The sequence below is a fragment of the Leptidea sinapis genome, chromosome 12 (genome assembly GCF_905404315.1).
Source record: "Leptidea sinapis chromosome 12, ilLepSina1.1, whole genome shotgun sequence".
In the NCBI taxonomy this organism is placed as follows: domain Eukaryota; kingdom Metazoa; phylum Arthropoda; class Insecta; order Lepidoptera; family Pieridae; genus Leptidea; species Leptidea sinapis.
Window position 1 is genome coordinate 4,130,800 of NC_066276.1, and position 19,886 is coordinate 4,150,685.

Below are 19,886 nucleotides of genomic sequence, written 5' to 3' on the forward strand. Positions count from 1 at the left end.
ACGAAAACAATTTTAAATTGAAATAAACTAAACAAATAAACGAGTGAATTAGAGGTTTGTTGTTATTAATTGTTGTGATAAATGTCTAATGTCAAACAAGCATCCTTTGACCTTTCTCTGTCTTATGCGTTAAATAATATATATGTCCATCTCGCTTGCACGTATGAAGTGTGAAGTTGCTTCGACAATACCACAGACAACTATTCTTTGCATAAAAAGCGATTGAAAAATTCAAAACTTTTAATCGTTAGATAAACAGTAAGTTAATTTTATTCTCTCGATAGTTATCTGGTGATTTATCTGAGGATTGAAAAATCGGCCCTTAGACTGTGAAACACAAAATATAATATCGTCTTCATACTAACGACAATGGACAAGTAAGACTTTAAATCATTTTTATTAAAAAAAAACTACTTTATTTAATTGAATATTAAAAAGCTTTTAGCCAGGCTTGTCTCAGTCTCAGTTTAGTCTCAGTGATAACGTCATTCCTATTCCTTTTCATCGCAACATAGTTTGAGCAGCAGTAATCTCTTACCATTCAGCCTCATAGAAATTTTATTGAGCTGTTGCGTTATGATTTTTTTATAAAATAAAGATTTGCAAAGAGCACAAAATAAAACTTGGGTCGGAAAATCAAAACAAAATTTAACAAAACAATTTATTACAAAATTAATGGCTTCCATCTTAAGCCAACTTATAACTATTTACACTATATTACATTTATTTTCAAATTAAAATACATTTAAACAATAAGGACTAGCTATCTGCTAAAATAATCCTAAATATTACATTAATTTTAACTCGTTTCAGATCGTTCATAATTTTTAATCGCATACAATCTAAGTTAAGTTCTGTGGTCAGTGAACCTGTGCACTGAACTAGAGGGCCTGGGTTCGTATCCCGGTAGGTACAAACGATTGATGAATATGTATGTTTGTGTCCGAATTAGATATGTAAGTTGTATTGCACCTATAGTACAGGCTATTCCTAGTTTGGGGCAAGATACGAGTACTTCGTGTTAGTCAGGTTAGAAAAAATGTTATACGTCTCGCCAAACATTTAGTTTATAAGAAAAAAGGGTCTAGCGGGGCGAATGTGGAGTTAATCTACTCAAATAGAGGCAATAGGTAAATTTGTGACAAAAGTTTCTCTTAAAGTTGGTAATATAGGTAGATTGTATGCCTTGAATAATTAGAAATACATTTTATGTTATAAGATAGTCAGCACATTATTATAAACAAAATATGATCAGATATTGATATAAATTGTACAATGTTAAAAATATACAGTTAATGTTTTTGAAAAAGGGTTATATTTTATGGTAAAAAATTATTACAATTTTTAAAACATTAATTAATGTGGAAAACCCGTAATTAGAACAAATATAATTAATACACAGTTTTAATTGGTAATTTTAAGGGGTGCGTTTTAATATTAGGAATAAAAACGTATAGATGGTGGCTTTTTCGCAAAAAATATTACCTCAGTATCCGTGATAAGACTAATAAAACATTGGCAAAGGAGTTTCTATAATATTTTTTATATTAAGAAATAATAAAATTGCTTCAGTGATATATTTACAGTGACGATGGGAGCTCTAAAGTTACACATTTCTTTTTTTATAAATAATATTTGTGACATGAAATATTCGTTATAATATCAGGCCTTTAGTAGGAATATTCTTTGAAAAAACAGTTTTATTCTAAATGCATGAGAAGAAGATACATACTTGCTATTTTTACCAGAAAACCAATTATAAGAAGTTTTATTCTTCTGTCTGATTATAAACTTCATAACTGCTGGTTTGATTTAAGAAGATTATGAGTTATTTGGGAAACTTTCAATAAGAAGCAAATCTGATTCATTTTTAGGATATCGTAACCAAATGGCAAAAAACGGAACTCGGATTCTTCATTACTGTCTGTTTGTCCGTCCGTATTTCACAGCCACATTTTTCCGAAACTATAGTAACTATACTGTTGAAACTTTGTAAGTAGATGTATTCTGTGAGCCACATTTTTACACAAAAATAGAAAAAAAACAATCAATTTTGGGGATTTACTTAGAAACTTAGAACTGAAACTAAAAAGTTCTTGTTCGTCAAACCCGTATATACGGGTATCTATAAATAGGTCTTCAAAAAAGATATGTGGTTTCTAATATTTTTTTTTCTAAACTGAATAGACACTTCCAAAGTGGTAAAAAGTGTGTCCCCTCCCAATGTAACTTCTAAAATAAGAGAACGATAAAACTAAAAAAAAATATGATGTACATTACCATGCAAACTTCCACTTAAGATTGGTTCGAACCAGATCTAGTAAGTAGTTTTTTTTTTAATACGTCATAAATCGTACACCGCAATTTACCTTTCATTCAATGAACTCAAATATTATCACTAAAGAACTCTTATATTATGTTACTTGATGCTACGGAACCCTTCATGGGCTAAGTTGTCACGTAAGTGAAATCTATGTGGGCGGCTCACAGACAACTGCTCAAATACTGTCGACGACAAAATTGAATCGTGTCCCACCTTTATGTCATTTTCCCACAGTCATAATAAACAATTAGGTCGAAATTCGCTTGAAAATACATTTCCAAAGTAACTGTTATCATTTTGTTCGTTCCCAATATAGTATCGACGGATATAAATAAGTTACTTCTACTGTCAGTAATTAGCTGTCAATAATCTGGAGCTATCCCAAATCCCAATACACCCGACAAGTCATTGTTATCGCCTTATATCGGGACGCGTGAATTGCAATCTCCATACAAACTTCTATCGCTGGTAAGCTATACGTCGTCCCATTGACAGACACGGTAACGTGAGTTACCGTCGATAAGTTTATTGGGATAGAAAATTCAACGATAGTTACGATTTTTGTCTCAAGTAAGAGATAGTCTGTATATTGGGAACGGCCGTAGTCCACAAATTGTCATACAATTTTTTTCATGCAAATATAAACTTAATGTTTCAATGATTTTAACAGAATTATCAGCAAAGTAGGTCATGAATGAATTTGTCGATGGTACAATAAAGATCTTTGATTAATTAATTCTTACAATTTATTTTCTCTGATAGCCTAATACAAAAAAAAATGTCAATTAATATAATCATTTCATTACAATAACATGAACACTATTACTATTATCAGTACGGAAGATCTTGTACAAAACAACTATTTATTATTGACAACTCGTTTCATTTTTCTTATTTTATATTCACGAAAACGGATTTTAGTTGGACTTAAAGCCTACTAATTGGCGACATCATTATGATGTTGGAGAGTTGCCAGATCCATAACAGTTTTTCGTTCAATGAAGCTTAAAATTACAAACATACTCATTAAATTTATAATTTAACATGAATTATTTATATCGCACTATTTCGATTAAGACAGTATGCTGAAATTACTTTATGTTAAGAATTGACTAAACAGGAATAATATAATACAACTTAAATTACAATATCTTGTTTTCAAGTTATATAATTTTTATAGTATTTTATAGTACAAATGACAGGTTAAAACTTAGACTAAGGATTGGTCTCCGCTGCGCTCCAACTAGATACCGCAGACGTAGTCGCAAAGTGCGGCAACTAATACTACGCGCAAATGGGCGTTCTTGAGCCAGTCTCGAGGAATGTGTGACGTTGACGTTTCACATGTTCTGTTATTTTACTTTGCTAATAATTGAAACTAAAATGAAGGGTTGCGCAGTAAAACTTTGTAAAAATAATACTACAAGAAATAAAAAAGACCCTGGGATTGATACTATTATCATTAAATATTTTCTATTTTATTAGTTTCAATGTAAAATAACACGAAGCGTAAGTTACAATATTTGAAAGATGCCATTGAGTGTCAAGATGCCACGCACACAAGCATCTAATAGTTGCCGTAATAAAAAAGCTATTGTTCTTAGGTAGTGCGGCATCTAGGTGGAGCGGAGACCAATCCTTAATCTAAGGGATAAAACGGGTTATGTTGTGATGGTAGATTTATACTCTTTGTAATAAATACGAGTATCTAAAAAGATTTGCCTTATACAGAAATAGCCTAGTTACAAATGCATGTAATATATGTGCCACCGAAATAGCTACCAACCAAGTGTTTAAAATCTCTTTGCCACCAACAAATGTCAGTAGGTGTTTAAGTAAGTAATATTGTAAAGAGGAAAGATTTGATTGTTTGTTTGCATCGAATGCGCTCCGAAGCTACTGAACCGATTTGAAAAATTATTTCACTTTTGGGAAGCCATACTATCCCCAAAGTGCCATTGGCTATATTATATATTCAAATAAATTGGGGATCCTTACTAAAACTCCAATAATGTGACCACAAGTGTAAAAAAAATAGCAAAAATATTCTTAATATTGCTTGCAGTGCAAAGAGTATTAACGATATGATAAAATAATGTACGACGTCTTTGCAGAACACATCATTGTTTACAAAAAGTGTTGCAACAGCATAATTTTATAAGATATCTTTTTTTTTTAATAATTGAAATGTCGCTACTACGTGTCAGTCCTGCGTGTACGCGGACGAAACCGCGGGGTATCATCTAGTGTGAAATAAAGTCAAACTTATATGTGTTACTTTAACTGTACTAGCAAATAGTAAATTCTTAACCATTTAAGGAACCTATAAAAGAATCTCTAGAGGTAACCTACAGCTTTTCTCCTTCCAAATGTTGAACATTATAATACGAATGATCTGGAAATCTTTCCAGCTCTATATAGTCCATCTCAGTACACAACAATCGTTCGAGCATCTCAACCACCTCCTTGAACTCTGGTCGAGATGATGGTTCGGCGTCCCAGCAGTAATACATTATATTGTACAACTCCCTCCGACAATGTTCTGGCTTCTCCAACCGATGGCCATCTCGCACCTGAAATTAAAATATATCTAATCTTAGTAATAATATGCTATCTTATAGTAAAATTTTATACGCAATCAAAAAATCTTGACAACAAAAGATTAATTATCACTACTCGTACATATTATAAAACAAAGTTCTCCACCGCGTCTGTCTGTCTGTCTGTTCGCGATAAACTCAAAAACTACAGCACCGATTTTCATGCTGTTTTCACTAACAGATAGCAAGGTTATCGGGGAATGCTTCAGTATATAATTTGTTAATTTTATATTTATATGAAAATATTTATTGGAGGTGTCGGAAAAAGTCGGGAGCTTTGAACGAAAGACTGTCCTTTGAGATATAACAAAATAATGTATGGTGGAATTGTGTATCTTATATAGGTCTACAGAAAAGTCCGGAATGGCATATGACTATCTCTTAATGATAACATACTATATCCATTTTTTTTTTCTATTGACAGAACAGAGTCTGTCGGGTTAGCTGGTAACATATAATATAAATGCGAGTTGAATCTAGCTTTTGCAAGACAAAAGATATTAGAAACGGAAATTACATGTGACACCGAAAATATTTCAAAATGGATGTGCCTTTGGATATAGATGATAGATATGTTACCAAGTTTACACCCTTTTTGATATTATAATTTTTTATGCGTTCTATTATCGAAACAAATTTAACGACGTTGGTATTGACTTAGAAAACTCTCTGTGTGAACAATGTTACTATAAAGATCTTTATACCTTTCTCATGACATCTCCAGCTGATAATCCTGGGTATGGCGTGGAACCCAAAGTGACAATCTCCCAAAGAAGTACACCAAAACTCCAAATGTCAGATTTTACACTAAATATGTCATCGTAGAGCGACTCGGGAGCCATCCATCTGTAAAATTTCAAATTATGATTAACTCAAAGTTGGTGTTGTATGTTCAAAACCTAAATACTATTTCCTACTTCTACATTCATATCAAATAACTTGTAATAGTTATTTTTGGAACTGCTGTGTAATAAGGGGTATTAAAACACCAATGTGGGTTAATAATAGTATCACATGAGAGTTTTAATACCTAATTATCAACAGTTACATATAAGACTTTATCTACAATCATAAAACGAATCCTACATAGAAGATTCTGAAACAGTTAGCTTACTGCTAACATTAAAAAGCTAGTCCTAGTAACCATAATATCATCCAAAGGAGTGTTGTAATGAAAACGGATGATAATATAACGTTTGTACCGAATTTCATTACAACACTCGTTTGGATGATGTATGGTTGTTAGGACATTGGATGTTTTAATGTTGGCAATAAGCTAACTGTTTAAGAATCTTTAATAGAGGATTTAAAGTATGGGTGTAGATAAAAAAGCATACACAATGATGTAATGTGTAGTAATTCACAATGCGGTGTTAGAAACTGTCGATTCTGCAGTGTTTCTGGACTTAACTTTGGATAGGAAACTTCAATAAAGTAGGCGTATATCTTGTCTAGCTGGAAAGTTAAGCTCTACTGCATATGCCATTGGAAGATTAGACAACTCATAAATGATGAAACAGCCTGATTGGTGTACTTTAACTATTTTCATAGTACCATGTCTTATGGTATTCTGGTTTGGGGATATGTGGCTTATATTAACAGCATCTTTGACTTACAGAAATGGGCGGTACGATCAATTTATCAGCTCGGTTCAAGATTTTTCCCTAAGCGAGTTTTTTTATGGACATAGATATTTTAAGGGTTGCCTCTCAATATATTTATGTGAATGTTAAGCATGTCCGTCAGAATTTAAATTTGTTTGAAAAGGGAAGTGACATTCACAGCTTCAACACAAGACACAAACATAAATTATGTACTGGTTTTTTTTTTTATATGAAAATAAGGCACGAAACGAGCAGGACGTTATGTTGATGATAATTGATACGCCATACCAATTTCAATGCAGTGCCGCTCAGGATACTTGAAAAGCCCCAAAATTCTGAGCGGCACTACAATTTCGCTCGTCACCTTGAGACATAAGATGTCAAGTCTCATTTGCCCAGTAATTTTACTACATACGGCGCCCTTCAGACTAAAACACAGTAATGCATACACATTACTGCTTCACGGCAGAAACAGGCGCCTGCCAATTATTATCTTCTGCAAAAAGTACATTCTTCTCTTCTGGGAATTGGTGTCTACATTTATAAAATACCAATTCACTTGCAAGTGTTGCCCGTTAATAGTTTCAAGCCGGTAATCAAGAATATCTTAATTAAAGGGCTTATTACACTGTAAATTATTGCCTGAATCACAAATGCGCGTCGTTGCTTAACGAAACACAAAGAGATATACACACTGCCACAACAACATTTAAATTTGCTTACAATTTTTGACAAGTACAAGTGCATGTTAATGTTGAAAAAATATCATTGTTTCATTGTACTTTGTATCAGTACTCACAAAAATAGCCATGCAAATAAATATAAATATTAGTCATGGGATGCTAGGGATTTTTAAAAATAGCTCTTCAATTCATCTCGTAAAAAAAGCGTTTAATTAAGGCGTAAAGCCACTTTATATGGCAATACAACGTTTGCTGAGTCAGCGAATTAATTTATTAATATGTGTTTGCACCTTTGACTCAGAAGGCAGAGTGACTAACCAGTAGGCTATGTGGTTCGTTAAAATGGAGGTTTTAGTAGCAAATAACAATTCTTGAAGCAAATGTTACAATCCAATAAAGGGCTGCATAACGGTTCTTACCTAATTGGCAACCTTCCATCACTTTTTCTTTCATAAACATGTGTGCCGGCAACGTCTCTCGCGAACCCAAAATCTGCAACCTTACAGGTCCTCTCCTCTGTGATTAAAACATTACGCGCTGCAAGATCCCTGTGGATTATCTGTGAAATCGAATGTTTTGTTTACTTGGAATACATTTTAATTAGCTTCCCGTGTGTTTCAGCCCGGAGCAACTCAGGCAAATATAAAATTTAGCTCTGCATAGGGTCGTTATCTAAATTAACTTTTTTTTATATTTATTTAAAATACAATGTAGTTTATAGCATAATAATATAATAACACACATATAATAAATAAACTTAAGAAAGCTTATCTGTGTGTGAAGCCGCTTTAAATTAAATTACGCACATATTTAAAAAGAAAAGAACATAGATCTTATTTTAAACAAAGTAGTATAGAAATCAATAAAAAGCAAATAAAATAATTATCGACTAAACGTTAACAATTACAAATTAGCTGTTTGCTTAGCTAGCCGCCGATAAAACAATATTTAACAAAAGGTTTTTGTGAAACTGGAAATTTTTGGAAACTGATTTCCTATTCTTGAAAACGGAAAGATATTTTACAATTTTATCATTTAAATTTTTTATTTTTATGTAAATAAGAGACGAGACGAGCAGGACGTTCAGCTGATGATAATTGATGCGCCCTGCCCATTACAATGCAGAGCCGCTGATTATTCTTGAAAAAACCCAAAAATTCTGAACGGCACTGCAACTGCGTTCGTCACCTTGAGACATTAGATGTTAAGTCTCATTTGCCCAGTAAATTCACTAGCTACAGCGCCCTTCAGACCGAAACACAGTAATGCTTACACAAACATGATCTTACTATATTAGATATCGAATTAAAAAAAAGAGTAGATCTTCTTACCAAATAAAAAAACTTTGTTATTGATCACGGCGTTAAAATCAGGACAATTTTTGAAGTTAATTTTTCCTCTGGCAATTGTTTGGTAAGAATCAACAAAGGTTATGCCTTCATAATTACTTGATTTTATTGAATAAAAAGACATTCACTCTGGAGACATTATTATGTATCGCGTCTATTAGGCAGAGTTTCACTTGCGCTTCGACCGCGCTTTGAATACCACGCCCCGCAATGACAAAGTGTTCAGTGAAAAACTGTCAAAATAACAGAATATCCAAACTTAAAAGGATAGAGTGTCGTATTTCAGGAAAGCACCTCACTACATTTTTACTAAATTGTATAGCTAACTTGATGTTTTAAATCATTTTACTTAATAATTATAAATCAATTTTAAAGACAAAATGTTCTTGCTTCGAGTTCACGTCCTAGCTTCCGAGAGACTTTGAACATTACTGTCACGAAATAAGGTTTTAATTTTACCTGTATAGGTTAAGGTATACGCATATACAACGCCGGTTGAATATTCTTTTACGACCTTTAATTAGGCGATTGGTTCTCTTGGTACTTATTGTACTTGAATGGGCCGCTAGTAAATATAAATCGTATTAGTCACTTCGTGATAGGAGGTGTATTATCACGCATCGCTTTGGAGCGACGGATGTTAAATTGTGTTAGGGACTTAGGACTCTAATGTTGTCACTGCCACTTAACACCAATCAGATGAAACATCTTCTCGTTCCATAAGTCACGCCCATAAAATAAAAATTTTATAGAATTGGCACAGTTATGAGAAGCTATATAATGTGATTTAAGATCGAAATATAGGAAAATCGAAACTAAACTATGATTTCCAAAATTTATTATAAACTTTTTTACATCTTAATTTTCCGTAATTGGCAAGTGCCACCACGGCGCATTAAAGCGTATTATTGGATTGTATTAATAGATTGCTTATAGTTATGATGATTTGAGTGAATGTATAGGAAAACTATTGAAACAAACTATAAAACCATGCAAAATAGACCATCTTATAAACTAAATATGGGCCAGAACTTGGTCAGGGTGTACGGCACTTCCAATTTTGGTGTACCTGAAAAATCTAGTGCATTATGGCATTTGCCGATTTCGGAAAGTTTCTAAAAAATACGTTTTCTTTTTAATTTACATACTATTGTTCGTATTTAAGAAAAAAATCAGTAAATAAAAATATGATGTATTGCATAGTACTAGGAATTCATGAATCTAAAAAACATAACTTACTCCTTTCGAACTAAGGAAATCCATTCCCCTCGCAACTTGAAAGGCGAAGTGTGTTAGGTCACGTGACGTCAGAAACATGCTCCCACCATGAGTGTTTCCATAATGGCGTTCAGCTCGGGAATCGCGCAGGAATTGCTGAAGTTTACCCAAGCTGACGAATTCCATTATCACTAATGTGGGTTCCTGTAAATTATTACTCTCATTCACATTCAATCGAGATACAATAACGAAAACAAATTGTATAATATTAATTGAGAGGCCGTGACAGTAAACGTAAAACATAAAATTATATGCACTTTAAGAACATTTGACTCTGTAGGAAAGGAATTTATGTAAATTGAAAGAAAATGGTAAATATTAAGATAAGGCATTTAGTAAGTATTGCATTATATGTAGATGAACATTCTTTTATTGTTCGGTAGATTTCTCGTGACAACTATAGTCGTATGCTTGTGGCGGCGACGTAAAGCGGGTCGTTCCCTTTCGAGGGAGGCAATGGGTCGTCCATGCGTCATGCTGGTGACCGGGCGCTTCTTGTGTTGGCTGGATGATCTTGCTACCGGGAGGTCTGCTTCATATTTTTTTTATTTCCTTTATTTAATTATCTTAAAATGAAAGTTATTACATATTTCATTTAATCAAATGCTCGCATAATGCCTTTATCTGTTTACGGTATGTGTTGAAGCATCTACTGTACTCAATAACTCTTGTGTTTATCATTATTAATTCACTTTTTTTTTACTAACTCGTGTAAGCCTTTAAGTTTTTGATGTTTGAGTATTTTTGTTGCGTCACTTTGCATATATTGTAATGGAAATAATTTGTAAATTGCATTAAAAATAAGAACTTGTAACACATAATCTCTTTTAAAAAGAGCAACCTTAGAGTTTCTTGCTTATTCTTCTCTGAGGAAATCAGCTTTTGAGCTGTATGAAAAAAATTACATATTTCAAGTGTTATATGATTAACCTATGAAATAAAAATATTTTTGATTTGATTTCATTTGATTTGGAATATTCAAAATAATTTAATTTCAGTCTACAAATATAATTATTTGCTTCAAATAATTGGGAATTGCTATACCAATATTATATTGTATTTGTCAAGAAGAATCATATCAATAGTATTTTCTTTGATTAACGTGAGTGTTACACATTTAAATAAAACACTTTTAAAGGATTAAAACGCATGTGATTTTAAATGTTTTTTACATTAGATTTTTGTGTAAAAGTTACATTTTTATTTCAGTTAACCCGACGTTTCAAGACCTTTCCAGATCTCGTTTTCAGGGGGACTGCAGATGAAATGTTTTCATCTTATCAAAATTTCAATCTAATATAAAAACAGTTACAATTACACGCTTTTTAACCCTTAAGTGTTTTATTTAGATCATGTCATTGCAGTATTTCTCGCATATATATTATACAAATTCTTATTTTTTGTATCTTCAATATTCTCTGTTCAATTATGAAATAAGATTCATAGATTAAATATTACCTTTTCAGTACAACATCCGACAAGCCTGACTACATTCGGATGAGTACCAAGTGATTTCATAACCGCCAACTCCTGTATCAAATCTGTTTTTTCTTTCTCAGAAGCGTTTCCTTTCAATGTTTTTACGGCAACTGTTTGTTCACCTTTTTTACCTAAAAAAACAACAGAATAATAATGGAAAAATTACTCTTTAGGGTTAAAAAAGGGTTAGAATTCATTTTTATTCATAATTTATATGAAATGATGACGAAAGCCTTCTCGCAATACTAGAGGAATTACCAGAATGTTGCCGACAAATAGTTCGGTGAATATTACTCGTATAGTTATATAGGTAGTGTGATAATATAGTTTTAACCTGTGCAAAATTGAATTAACATACACAAATTAAATTTGATAACAAAATTTATAAGCGATGCAGGACTCGAACACGCGACCTCTCGCGTTTTTCGCGAGCGCTTTTCCAGACGAGAAAGACATTCAGCTGATGGTAATTGATACGCCCTGCCCATTACAGTGCAGTGCCGCTCAGGATTCTTGAAAAACCTCTAAAATTCTAAGCGTCTAATGCCGCAATTGTAATCAATTGCGCTCGTCACCTTGAGACATAAGATGTTAAGTCATATTTGCCCAGTAATGTCACTAGCTACAGCGCCCTTCAGACCAAAACACAATAATGCTTACCTACACATTACTGCTTTACGGATGAAATAGGTGCCGTTGTGGTACCCATAATCTAACTGGCATCCTGTACAAAGGAGCCTCCCACTGGTCTCCTAACTTTTTGAATTTGCTCAATCAATCAATGCCAAATTTTGGGCGGGGGTATCGTCAATGAATTTCTCTCACGGACCTTGGTTGACGCAACCCCTACTCCCAGCATCTGTCCGATGCTGGGTTTGGCGAATGGTTTAGAGGAATATCAATACAGCGACCCTCTAAGCAAGGCCAGTGGACTATCCTTCTCGAGGTTGCCGCCCGTTTATTGGCCAAGTGCCTCCATAGAGTCATCAAATAATTTACACTAAGGTAATTGGCAGAACAGAAACCTCTGGCCGCCCTCCCCCAACCTACCCACACAATCCTTTCCTCCTTCACCTCACCTCGCGTGATCGAGAGGTCGAGGGCTCACTAACATCAGTGAGTAAGGAAATGCGATCACCCACGTGTTTGTGCCGTGCGTGGATACCCGTAAGGAGGGAGTAAGGAATCCTGGTGGTTGAGCGGATAGCGGTCGGTCAGTTACCTGCTTGAAGCAACACGCCTCTTTGGCCCTGATCTTCCTCTTAAACGGGCGGTCGGGGACTAGCCATTCTCGATCAATCGGCTGTGGCTTCCCGTCAGAGGGCTGCCGGCGAGTGACCCAAATCCATGTGGGTGCCTATGGCCCGGTCGCGGATGTTGAGGTGAGCGCGGGAGGCTCTCTTCCTCACGTATGCGGCTTCTACATTACTCGGCCGTCAGTCATCAGGTATTCACGGTGAGGGTTACTATATCCTCGCAGTAGTCCTGGCGGACATGTACATCAAGGTGCATGACGTCCCCTACTGAGGCTCCAAGGCGGGTGGGGCACTGACGAGGATGAATCTTAATAAATCTCTACCCATGGACCAAAAGAGAAACGTCGACCATAACAAACGAGCTGCTCCCTCGGGAGCGCTTAGCCAATCCGTCCAGACCACGGCTGCTCCCACAGCGCCGAAAGAGTCTTCCTCGCTGGATCTTTCCACCATAAAGGAAGCCATACCGGCAACTACCTTCACGGACGATGCCTGGACGCTACCCATCAGGAAGGGAGATGCCAAGCCTACATACAAGGCACCTAGCAGGACCGCACGAAACCGCGCGCGAGCCGAGGCTAGGAAAGCAAGAATAAAAGCCGCTAAAAGCAACCCCCCCAAACCCAAAGAGGTTCAGGTAGACAGCGCTACTGGAGATAAAGGCGAGCCCGCAGGCCAGCCGACTATCGAACCAGTAGCAAGCGGTAGTAAGCCCCAAAAAAGGCCACGAGGGAAACGCGCTGGCCGAAACGTTCAGGAGAGGGCGGAAGCTCGTGCTGCTTCCGGGCAAGGTCCACACCTACCCAAGGGCAGCAAAAGAGCTCGCCCGGATGACACTCTGTCACCCCGCGAGGACGTTAAACGTACGCGAACGAACCCGCGGCCCACTCCCAAAAAGGGCTCCGTAAATTACGCCGACATGTGTAAATCTAACGATTTACTAGTCGCGATCATGCATGAGCCCTTCAGGGACATAAAAGCCGAGCAAGCCCAGGCGATACAGTCGGCAATAGAGGGTGCGATAGACGCAGAAGTCTGCGCCGCCACCTCTTCCACTGATCCCTTCAGGCTGCCCAGCTTCAGAGGCAGAGCCAACCATGGTGAGGGTACTCTCAAGCTTTGGTGCGAGGACACTTACACCGTGGAATGGCTTAAGAAGACTGTCTCCAAGATGACTTCACCACTTCCACACACCAGACTCGTGGTCAAACGCCAAGCCGACATCCCTAGGAAAGTCAAGGCGACCATGATCATCCCGAGGTTTTCCAAGGACGAAAATCTTAGCATGCTGCAGACCAGATTCGCCGGGCAGAATCCGTGGTACAACGTCCGCACTTGGAGCTTGTACCACATCCCAGAACCGGACGAAAGTGGTAGGGTGCGCATAGTCCTTGGGATACCTGAGGCAGATGTAGCTGAGCTCAAGAAGCGAGATCGCAGGGTCTCGTACAAATGCGGCTCAGTGTACGTAAATTTCCCCGAAGAGGAGGGTAAAGGCAGCGAAGCACCGAAACCAAACCCGGACGTGGCAGCGCAGCCGAAAATACCAACCTCGACCGCTCCTGAGGCGGCGCCCGACAACCGCATGGATGTCGTGCCGGAAGGAGGGCAGCAGCCCTCAGGTGCAGCCCCTGATGCTACACATCAGAAGAGGACCGACGGTGTCTCTATGACCGCCACTTGTAAAGAGGTTCGGACTCCCATAGAGACCAAATCGCGCTCCATAGACTGGTGGCAGCAAGGGGCCGGGGAAGTGGATCAGACAAAGGAGTTGGAGGACAGTCTACTGCACAGCGATGGCAGCCCAGACCGATCCACCTCAACTCCTTAAAGTCATACAAATCAACCTCCAGCACAGCTACACCGCGACGGCTAACCTGCGACGTTTGCTGGAGGTAAACACCGAGACCATAGCCCTAATCCAGGAGCCGTGGATTAGGAAAGGCAATATATGTGGTCTCAACAACATCGGAGGCAAACTTTTAACTGCTACCGAAGGTAAACCACGTTCATGTATTTATACTCCACGACATGTAACGACCACCATCATAAATGAGCTATGTTCCAGAGATCTAACCGCTGTGAAGCTCCAGGCAGATGACCGCCTAGGCCTATCAGACGTGGTCGTAGCGTCGGTCTATTTGCCGGGGGAAGAGGAGGTACCAACACCGGAGCTCACCGCGCTAGTCAGCTACTGCGAGACAGAGAGGCTGGAACTAATCATCTCCGCTGACTCCAACGCACATCACACCATCTGGGGCAGCCAAAAGACCAATAAAAGAGGTGAGGACTTACTTACGTACCTTTTCTCAACTAACCTTAATATACTTAACAGGGGCTCCGAGCCTACCTACGTTACGGCGCGAGCCCAAACTATAATCGACCTAACACTGGCAACCGACCATGTCTCTTCTCTCGTCAATGACTGGCACGTGTCAGACGAACCTTCATGCTCGGATCACAGATGGATTAGGTTCAACCTTCGCTTAAACACCAAACCTGCCCTGCCAAGGCGGAACCCGCGCAAAACGGACCGCACCAAATACGACAGATTGGTGAGAAATGAGCTTATGGCCATTTCCCTACCAGACGATTATAACGGTACCGCAGGCATAGAAACTCATGTAACTAACATAACTCAAACACTTATCAACAGCTATGAACAGACGTGTCCTCTTACTTCGACAAAGCCCAACACAATCGACAAAAGTGTGTGGTGGGGTCCAGAGTTAGACAGGCTGCGCTGCAAAGTAAGGAAGCTGTTCAACAGAGCCAAAAATACTCGGGCACCAGACGACTGGGATGCATATAAACAGGCCCAATATCGTTTCAAGAGGCGCATCCGCGAAAGGAAGAGAGAAAGCTGGAGACGCTTCTGTACTAACATTGAATCCACAAACCAAGCGGCTAAAGTAAAAAACATCCTTTCACGCGACCCAGAGCGTAATCTGGGTTGCTTGAAAAAATCTGACGGCACATACACCAAATCCGACCCCGAGACCTGCGAACTACTCCTGCAAACTCACTTCCCTGGATGCCGCATCACAAACAACCAGACGTGGGAGGAAGTGGCATCGCAGAGCAACACACCGGATCAAACGGATTGGACCACAGCTCACAGGGTGGTAGACAAAGACAAGGTAATGTGGGCAATTAACAGCTTTCTTCCATTTAAATCAGGAGGCCTGGACGGGATCTTCCCAGGACTGCTACAATGGAGCGGTATGGGGCCGCTAGTAGCGCATTTAACTGCAATCTATAGGGCATGCCTGGCCTACAAATACATACCGCTCCAGTGGAGGGAGGTAAAAGTGGTATTTATCCCTAAGCCCGGCAAAAGTGATTACACAAATCCCAAATCGTACAGGCCAATCAGTCTCACATCATTTTTGTTGAAGACTCTAGAGAGACTCTGCGATAGGGATATTAGGGAAAATGCCCTCATACAAAAACCGCTACATGACAACCAACACGCCTATACTCAGGGCAGATCAACCGAATCCGCACTCTATTGCGTAACATCTCTCGCAATGAAAGGATTATCACGTAAACAATCAACCTTAGGTGCTTTTATTGATATCGAAGGCGCCTTCGACAAAACCCCTTTCACTAGCATAGGCCGAGCGCTAGCCGCTCATGATGTAGATCCTACAATTGCCGGGTGGATAGACAGCATGTTGAGGCATAGGGCGATACGATTTACTGTGAACACCAGTACTAGATGTGTGGTGGCAACGGGCTGCCCACAAGGAGGGGTACTCTCGCCGCTACTCTGGAACCTTGTGGTAGATGAGCTCATCACAAGGCTAAACAAAAAGAAACTGTACACAGTGGGCTATGCTGACGACCTCGCCATTCTAATAACAGGACCAGTCGAGAACGTCTTATGTAGCCTCATGAGATCTGCTTTTAAGATTTTGGAAGAATGGTGCGCGCAACACAAACTCACAGCTAATCCGTCAAAGACGGAACTAATACTATTCACTAACAAACGCAGCCTTGGTAATCTAACATTACCAAAGCTGTTCAACACCGAACTAAGCCTTACTAAAGAAGTTAAATACCTGGGGGTTATACTGGATAGTAAGTTGCTTTGGAACAAACACCTTGAAAACAAGCTGGAAAAAGCATGCATCATCTTTTGGCAGTGCAGAAGACTCATAGGCAGAACCTGGGGTCTTGCTCCAAAGATAAGCAGATGGCTCTATACAGCAGTCATCAGACCAATTATCTCCTACGGAGCAATAGCGTGGTGGCCCAGGACAGAGCTTGTGACAGTGCAAACCAAGCTGCAGCGTTTCCAGCGGCTGGCCTGCACAGCCATAACAGGATGCATGCGCACCACGCCTTCCTCGGCCCTTGAAACTATTCTAGGGCTAACACCACTCGACATACACTTTCAACAAGAAGCGACAATGGCGACTCTACGTCTAAAGCTGTTGGGTGTATGGAAGAATGAAGACGGCCTAACAGATAAGCTCTGGAATAGGGTAACAAAGGATTATCCACTCTGTGAGGCACCATGTGATAAGATAACTAAAACAAATACCTTCCATAAAAACTATCACATACAGCTATATGAGAAAGATGCTGACCAGTCAGGTGTAAACGAACTAAGAATTTACACAGACGGCTCGAAAATGGCTACTGGAACTGGTGCCGGCATATTCTCACAGGAACTAAACATACACATTTCCATACCCTTGGGCACACACAGCTCCATCTTCCAATGTGAGTGCGTAGCCATCAAGGAAGCCGCCAGCGCTATATTAAGAAGAAAGGTACATGGCCACAACATCAGATTTCTTTCTGACAGTATGGCGGTACTAACAGCGCTGAAGGGTACCACACACAACTCAGCACTAATACACGAATGTCACCAAACCCTGGAGCAAGTTGCCTCTTATAACCAGGTAACTCTGCAATGGATCAAGGGACATAGTGGTTCGTTGGGTAATGATGCAGCGGATGAGCTTGCAAGGCGGGCATCGGCAAATACAGTGTCTGGTCCATTGCCACTTCTGCCACTGCCCTTCAGCCAAATGCGCTCATGGATACGCTCTCTCACCAACGACCTACACAACACCCGATGGATGAATGTCTCAAGCTGTAGACAGTCGAAGGTGGCGATACCTGCACTATCGCCCAAACTGACACGTAGACTTATGAGCCTCAACAGACATGACATCCGTATAATGGTGGGCACCCTAACGGGTCACACATCACTAAACAAACACCTTTTCACAATCGGCGTAACGGACAGCCCTAAGTGCAGAGGTTGTCTGACCGAAGACGAAACGGTTGCTCACGTAATCCTGGAATGCGCGGGGGTGGCCAACCAACGGGCAAAAACCTTAACCAATACAAGGTCGCTCCAAGAAGTCTGTGAACACCCCAGGAATGTTCTGAACTGTTCTGGAAGGAGCTGGGCTGGTTGGAGTAACCGGCCATTACTGCACGCAAAATGGACCCATGCTAGTGGTTTAATTGCGGAAACAGGAGCCCTATACCTATACCTATACCTATACCTATCAATCAATGCCGGCATGTGGTGAACTTTAAAATCTTCGAATAGTGGTAAATATCTTAATTAAGTCGTTTTATGAAATAAAACTCAGTTAACCAATTTTTCAATTAAACCAACTTCTGTACTTAGCTTAACAAAATGTACCATAACAAATAAGCATATATTAACCATCATGTTATTTTGAGCGGCAGATCTGTATGGACCAAAATAGCCGAAATAAGGTCTCGATTCAAGGATGCCTTAACCCCGAGCTAAGGATTTATTACTCACTTACGTGACTGTAAACAGTTATTTGATTGTACACATTGACCTATTTACCATCGATATCAATAGCCTGGGCTCTCCAAACTTGTCCGAAGGCACCTTCACCCACTATATTGAATATCCTCAGACGATGTCGTGGAAATTCCCATTCATCCTGAGGATCACTTTTGCTTATCGTAGTTTCTTCAGAGACCTATAATTTTAAATTCAGATAAAGATTACATAATCTAAAGTCGAATTTATAATGTTTGTCGGGTATAATCCTACTTTATAGATTGTAATGTTGGAAAATTTTTGAAGTAAGTACATCACAGGCGATGAGCTTCGATTTCTAGATTTTGAATGGAACTCAGCTGTTAAATTGAGATGCAACCAAAATTATATCGTACAATTGAACATTGAATATAATTTAATAAAATAGATTATATTATTTATTATTTTGTAATATTAGCCTCGCCTTGATGTAGTTGTCGGTCACGTTTCGGCCATAGATTGTGAATATAATTATTTTACTAAAGTAAAATGGGGTGAGCACCTACCGTTAAGCGAGCCCCATTATGGACTATTAATATTATGTCAATTATGCCCCATTAATAATGGCTGAATTCCTTTATATCTATTACAGAACTTTTGTCTCTATAAATATTCTTAGATTTTATAAGTTCTCGCGTATTAAAGAATCACCTAAGTAACTTTTTCAAACTATAGAAATAATTGTAAAGACAGTTTTACTTATTAACCTTGGATTTATCTCCGCTGCGATACAACTAGATACCGCACTACCTAAGAACAATGGCTTTTTTATTACTGCAACTATTAGATGCTTGTGTGCGTGGAATCTTGACACACAACGGCATTTTTAAATTTTTTTTAACAATACGTTCGTGTTATTTTACATTGAAATTAAATAAATGTTTGACAGAACATGACATTGTGACACGTCAAAGTAACACATTGTTTGCCACGAGATCACACGAGACTGGATCGAGTAAGCCTACGCACTTGCGACTACGCCTGAGCTATCGAGTTGGAGCGCAACGGAGACCAATCATTAAGGGGAAGAGTAAGCAGAAAACACGCAAACATGGTGTTTTTAGACAAGTTTTGTGGTGAAAGTATAGCATTTGGAGCTATGAACACTACTTAATCCTACATATCCTTAAGTCTTATTTGTAGGTTGCTAATGCTTGCTGTTGGTTATAGTTAACACTGCCGAGCCTTTTTGAACTACCACTTTTCTTTGAAGTTAAACAAGTTTTTTGGCATGGCGTGACCCATTTTTTTGGTACTTCTCTCAGAAAAGTTATTCTTATAGCTTGTACTTTTTTGTGTAGGTTCATTTATTCAGATTAGTAGTGAATAACGAGGATTGTAAGCATATAAACTGTTTTCCACCCAAGAATTTTGAAAATATTGGCTTTGTTACATAGATGGCGGGCCGGCAGCCGTGAACTCATATCGCTCAAGGTCGCTGGCATTTAGTGTCGCCTTAATCTAAGATTACACCATAATAGATTAAAACA

General features: G+C 38.5%; 1 protein-coding gene across 4 annotated transcripts in view; it reads right to left on the reverse strand.

Annotated features, from left to right (window-relative positions):
- Window positions 1–647: 647 nt before the first annotated feature.
- The window catches only part of LOC126967122 (tyrosine kinase receptor Cad96Ca), a 91,763-nt gene continuing 72,524 nt past the window's right edge, over window positions 648–19,886 (reverse strand). For all 4 annotated transcript variants that reach the window (XM_050811542.1, XM_050811538.1, XM_050811540.1 and 1 more), the window contains 6 exons: window positions 18,418–18,556; window positions 11,296–11,447; window positions 9,799–9,981; window positions 7,630–7,769; window positions 5,628–5,769; window positions 648–4,896 (listed from right to left, as the gene is read on the reverse strand). In XM_050811542.1, coding sequence (XP_050667499.1) covers window positions 4,672–4,896; window positions 5,628–5,769; window positions 7,630–7,769; window positions 9,799–9,981; window positions 11,296–11,447; window positions 18,418–18,556 — 981 coding nt within the window. In that variant the 3' untranslated portion in view covers window positions 648–4,671. The remainder of the gene's footprint in view (window positions 4,897–5,627; window positions 5,770–7,629; window positions 7,770–9,798; window positions 9,982–11,295; window positions 11,448–18,417; window positions 18,557–19,886) is intronic.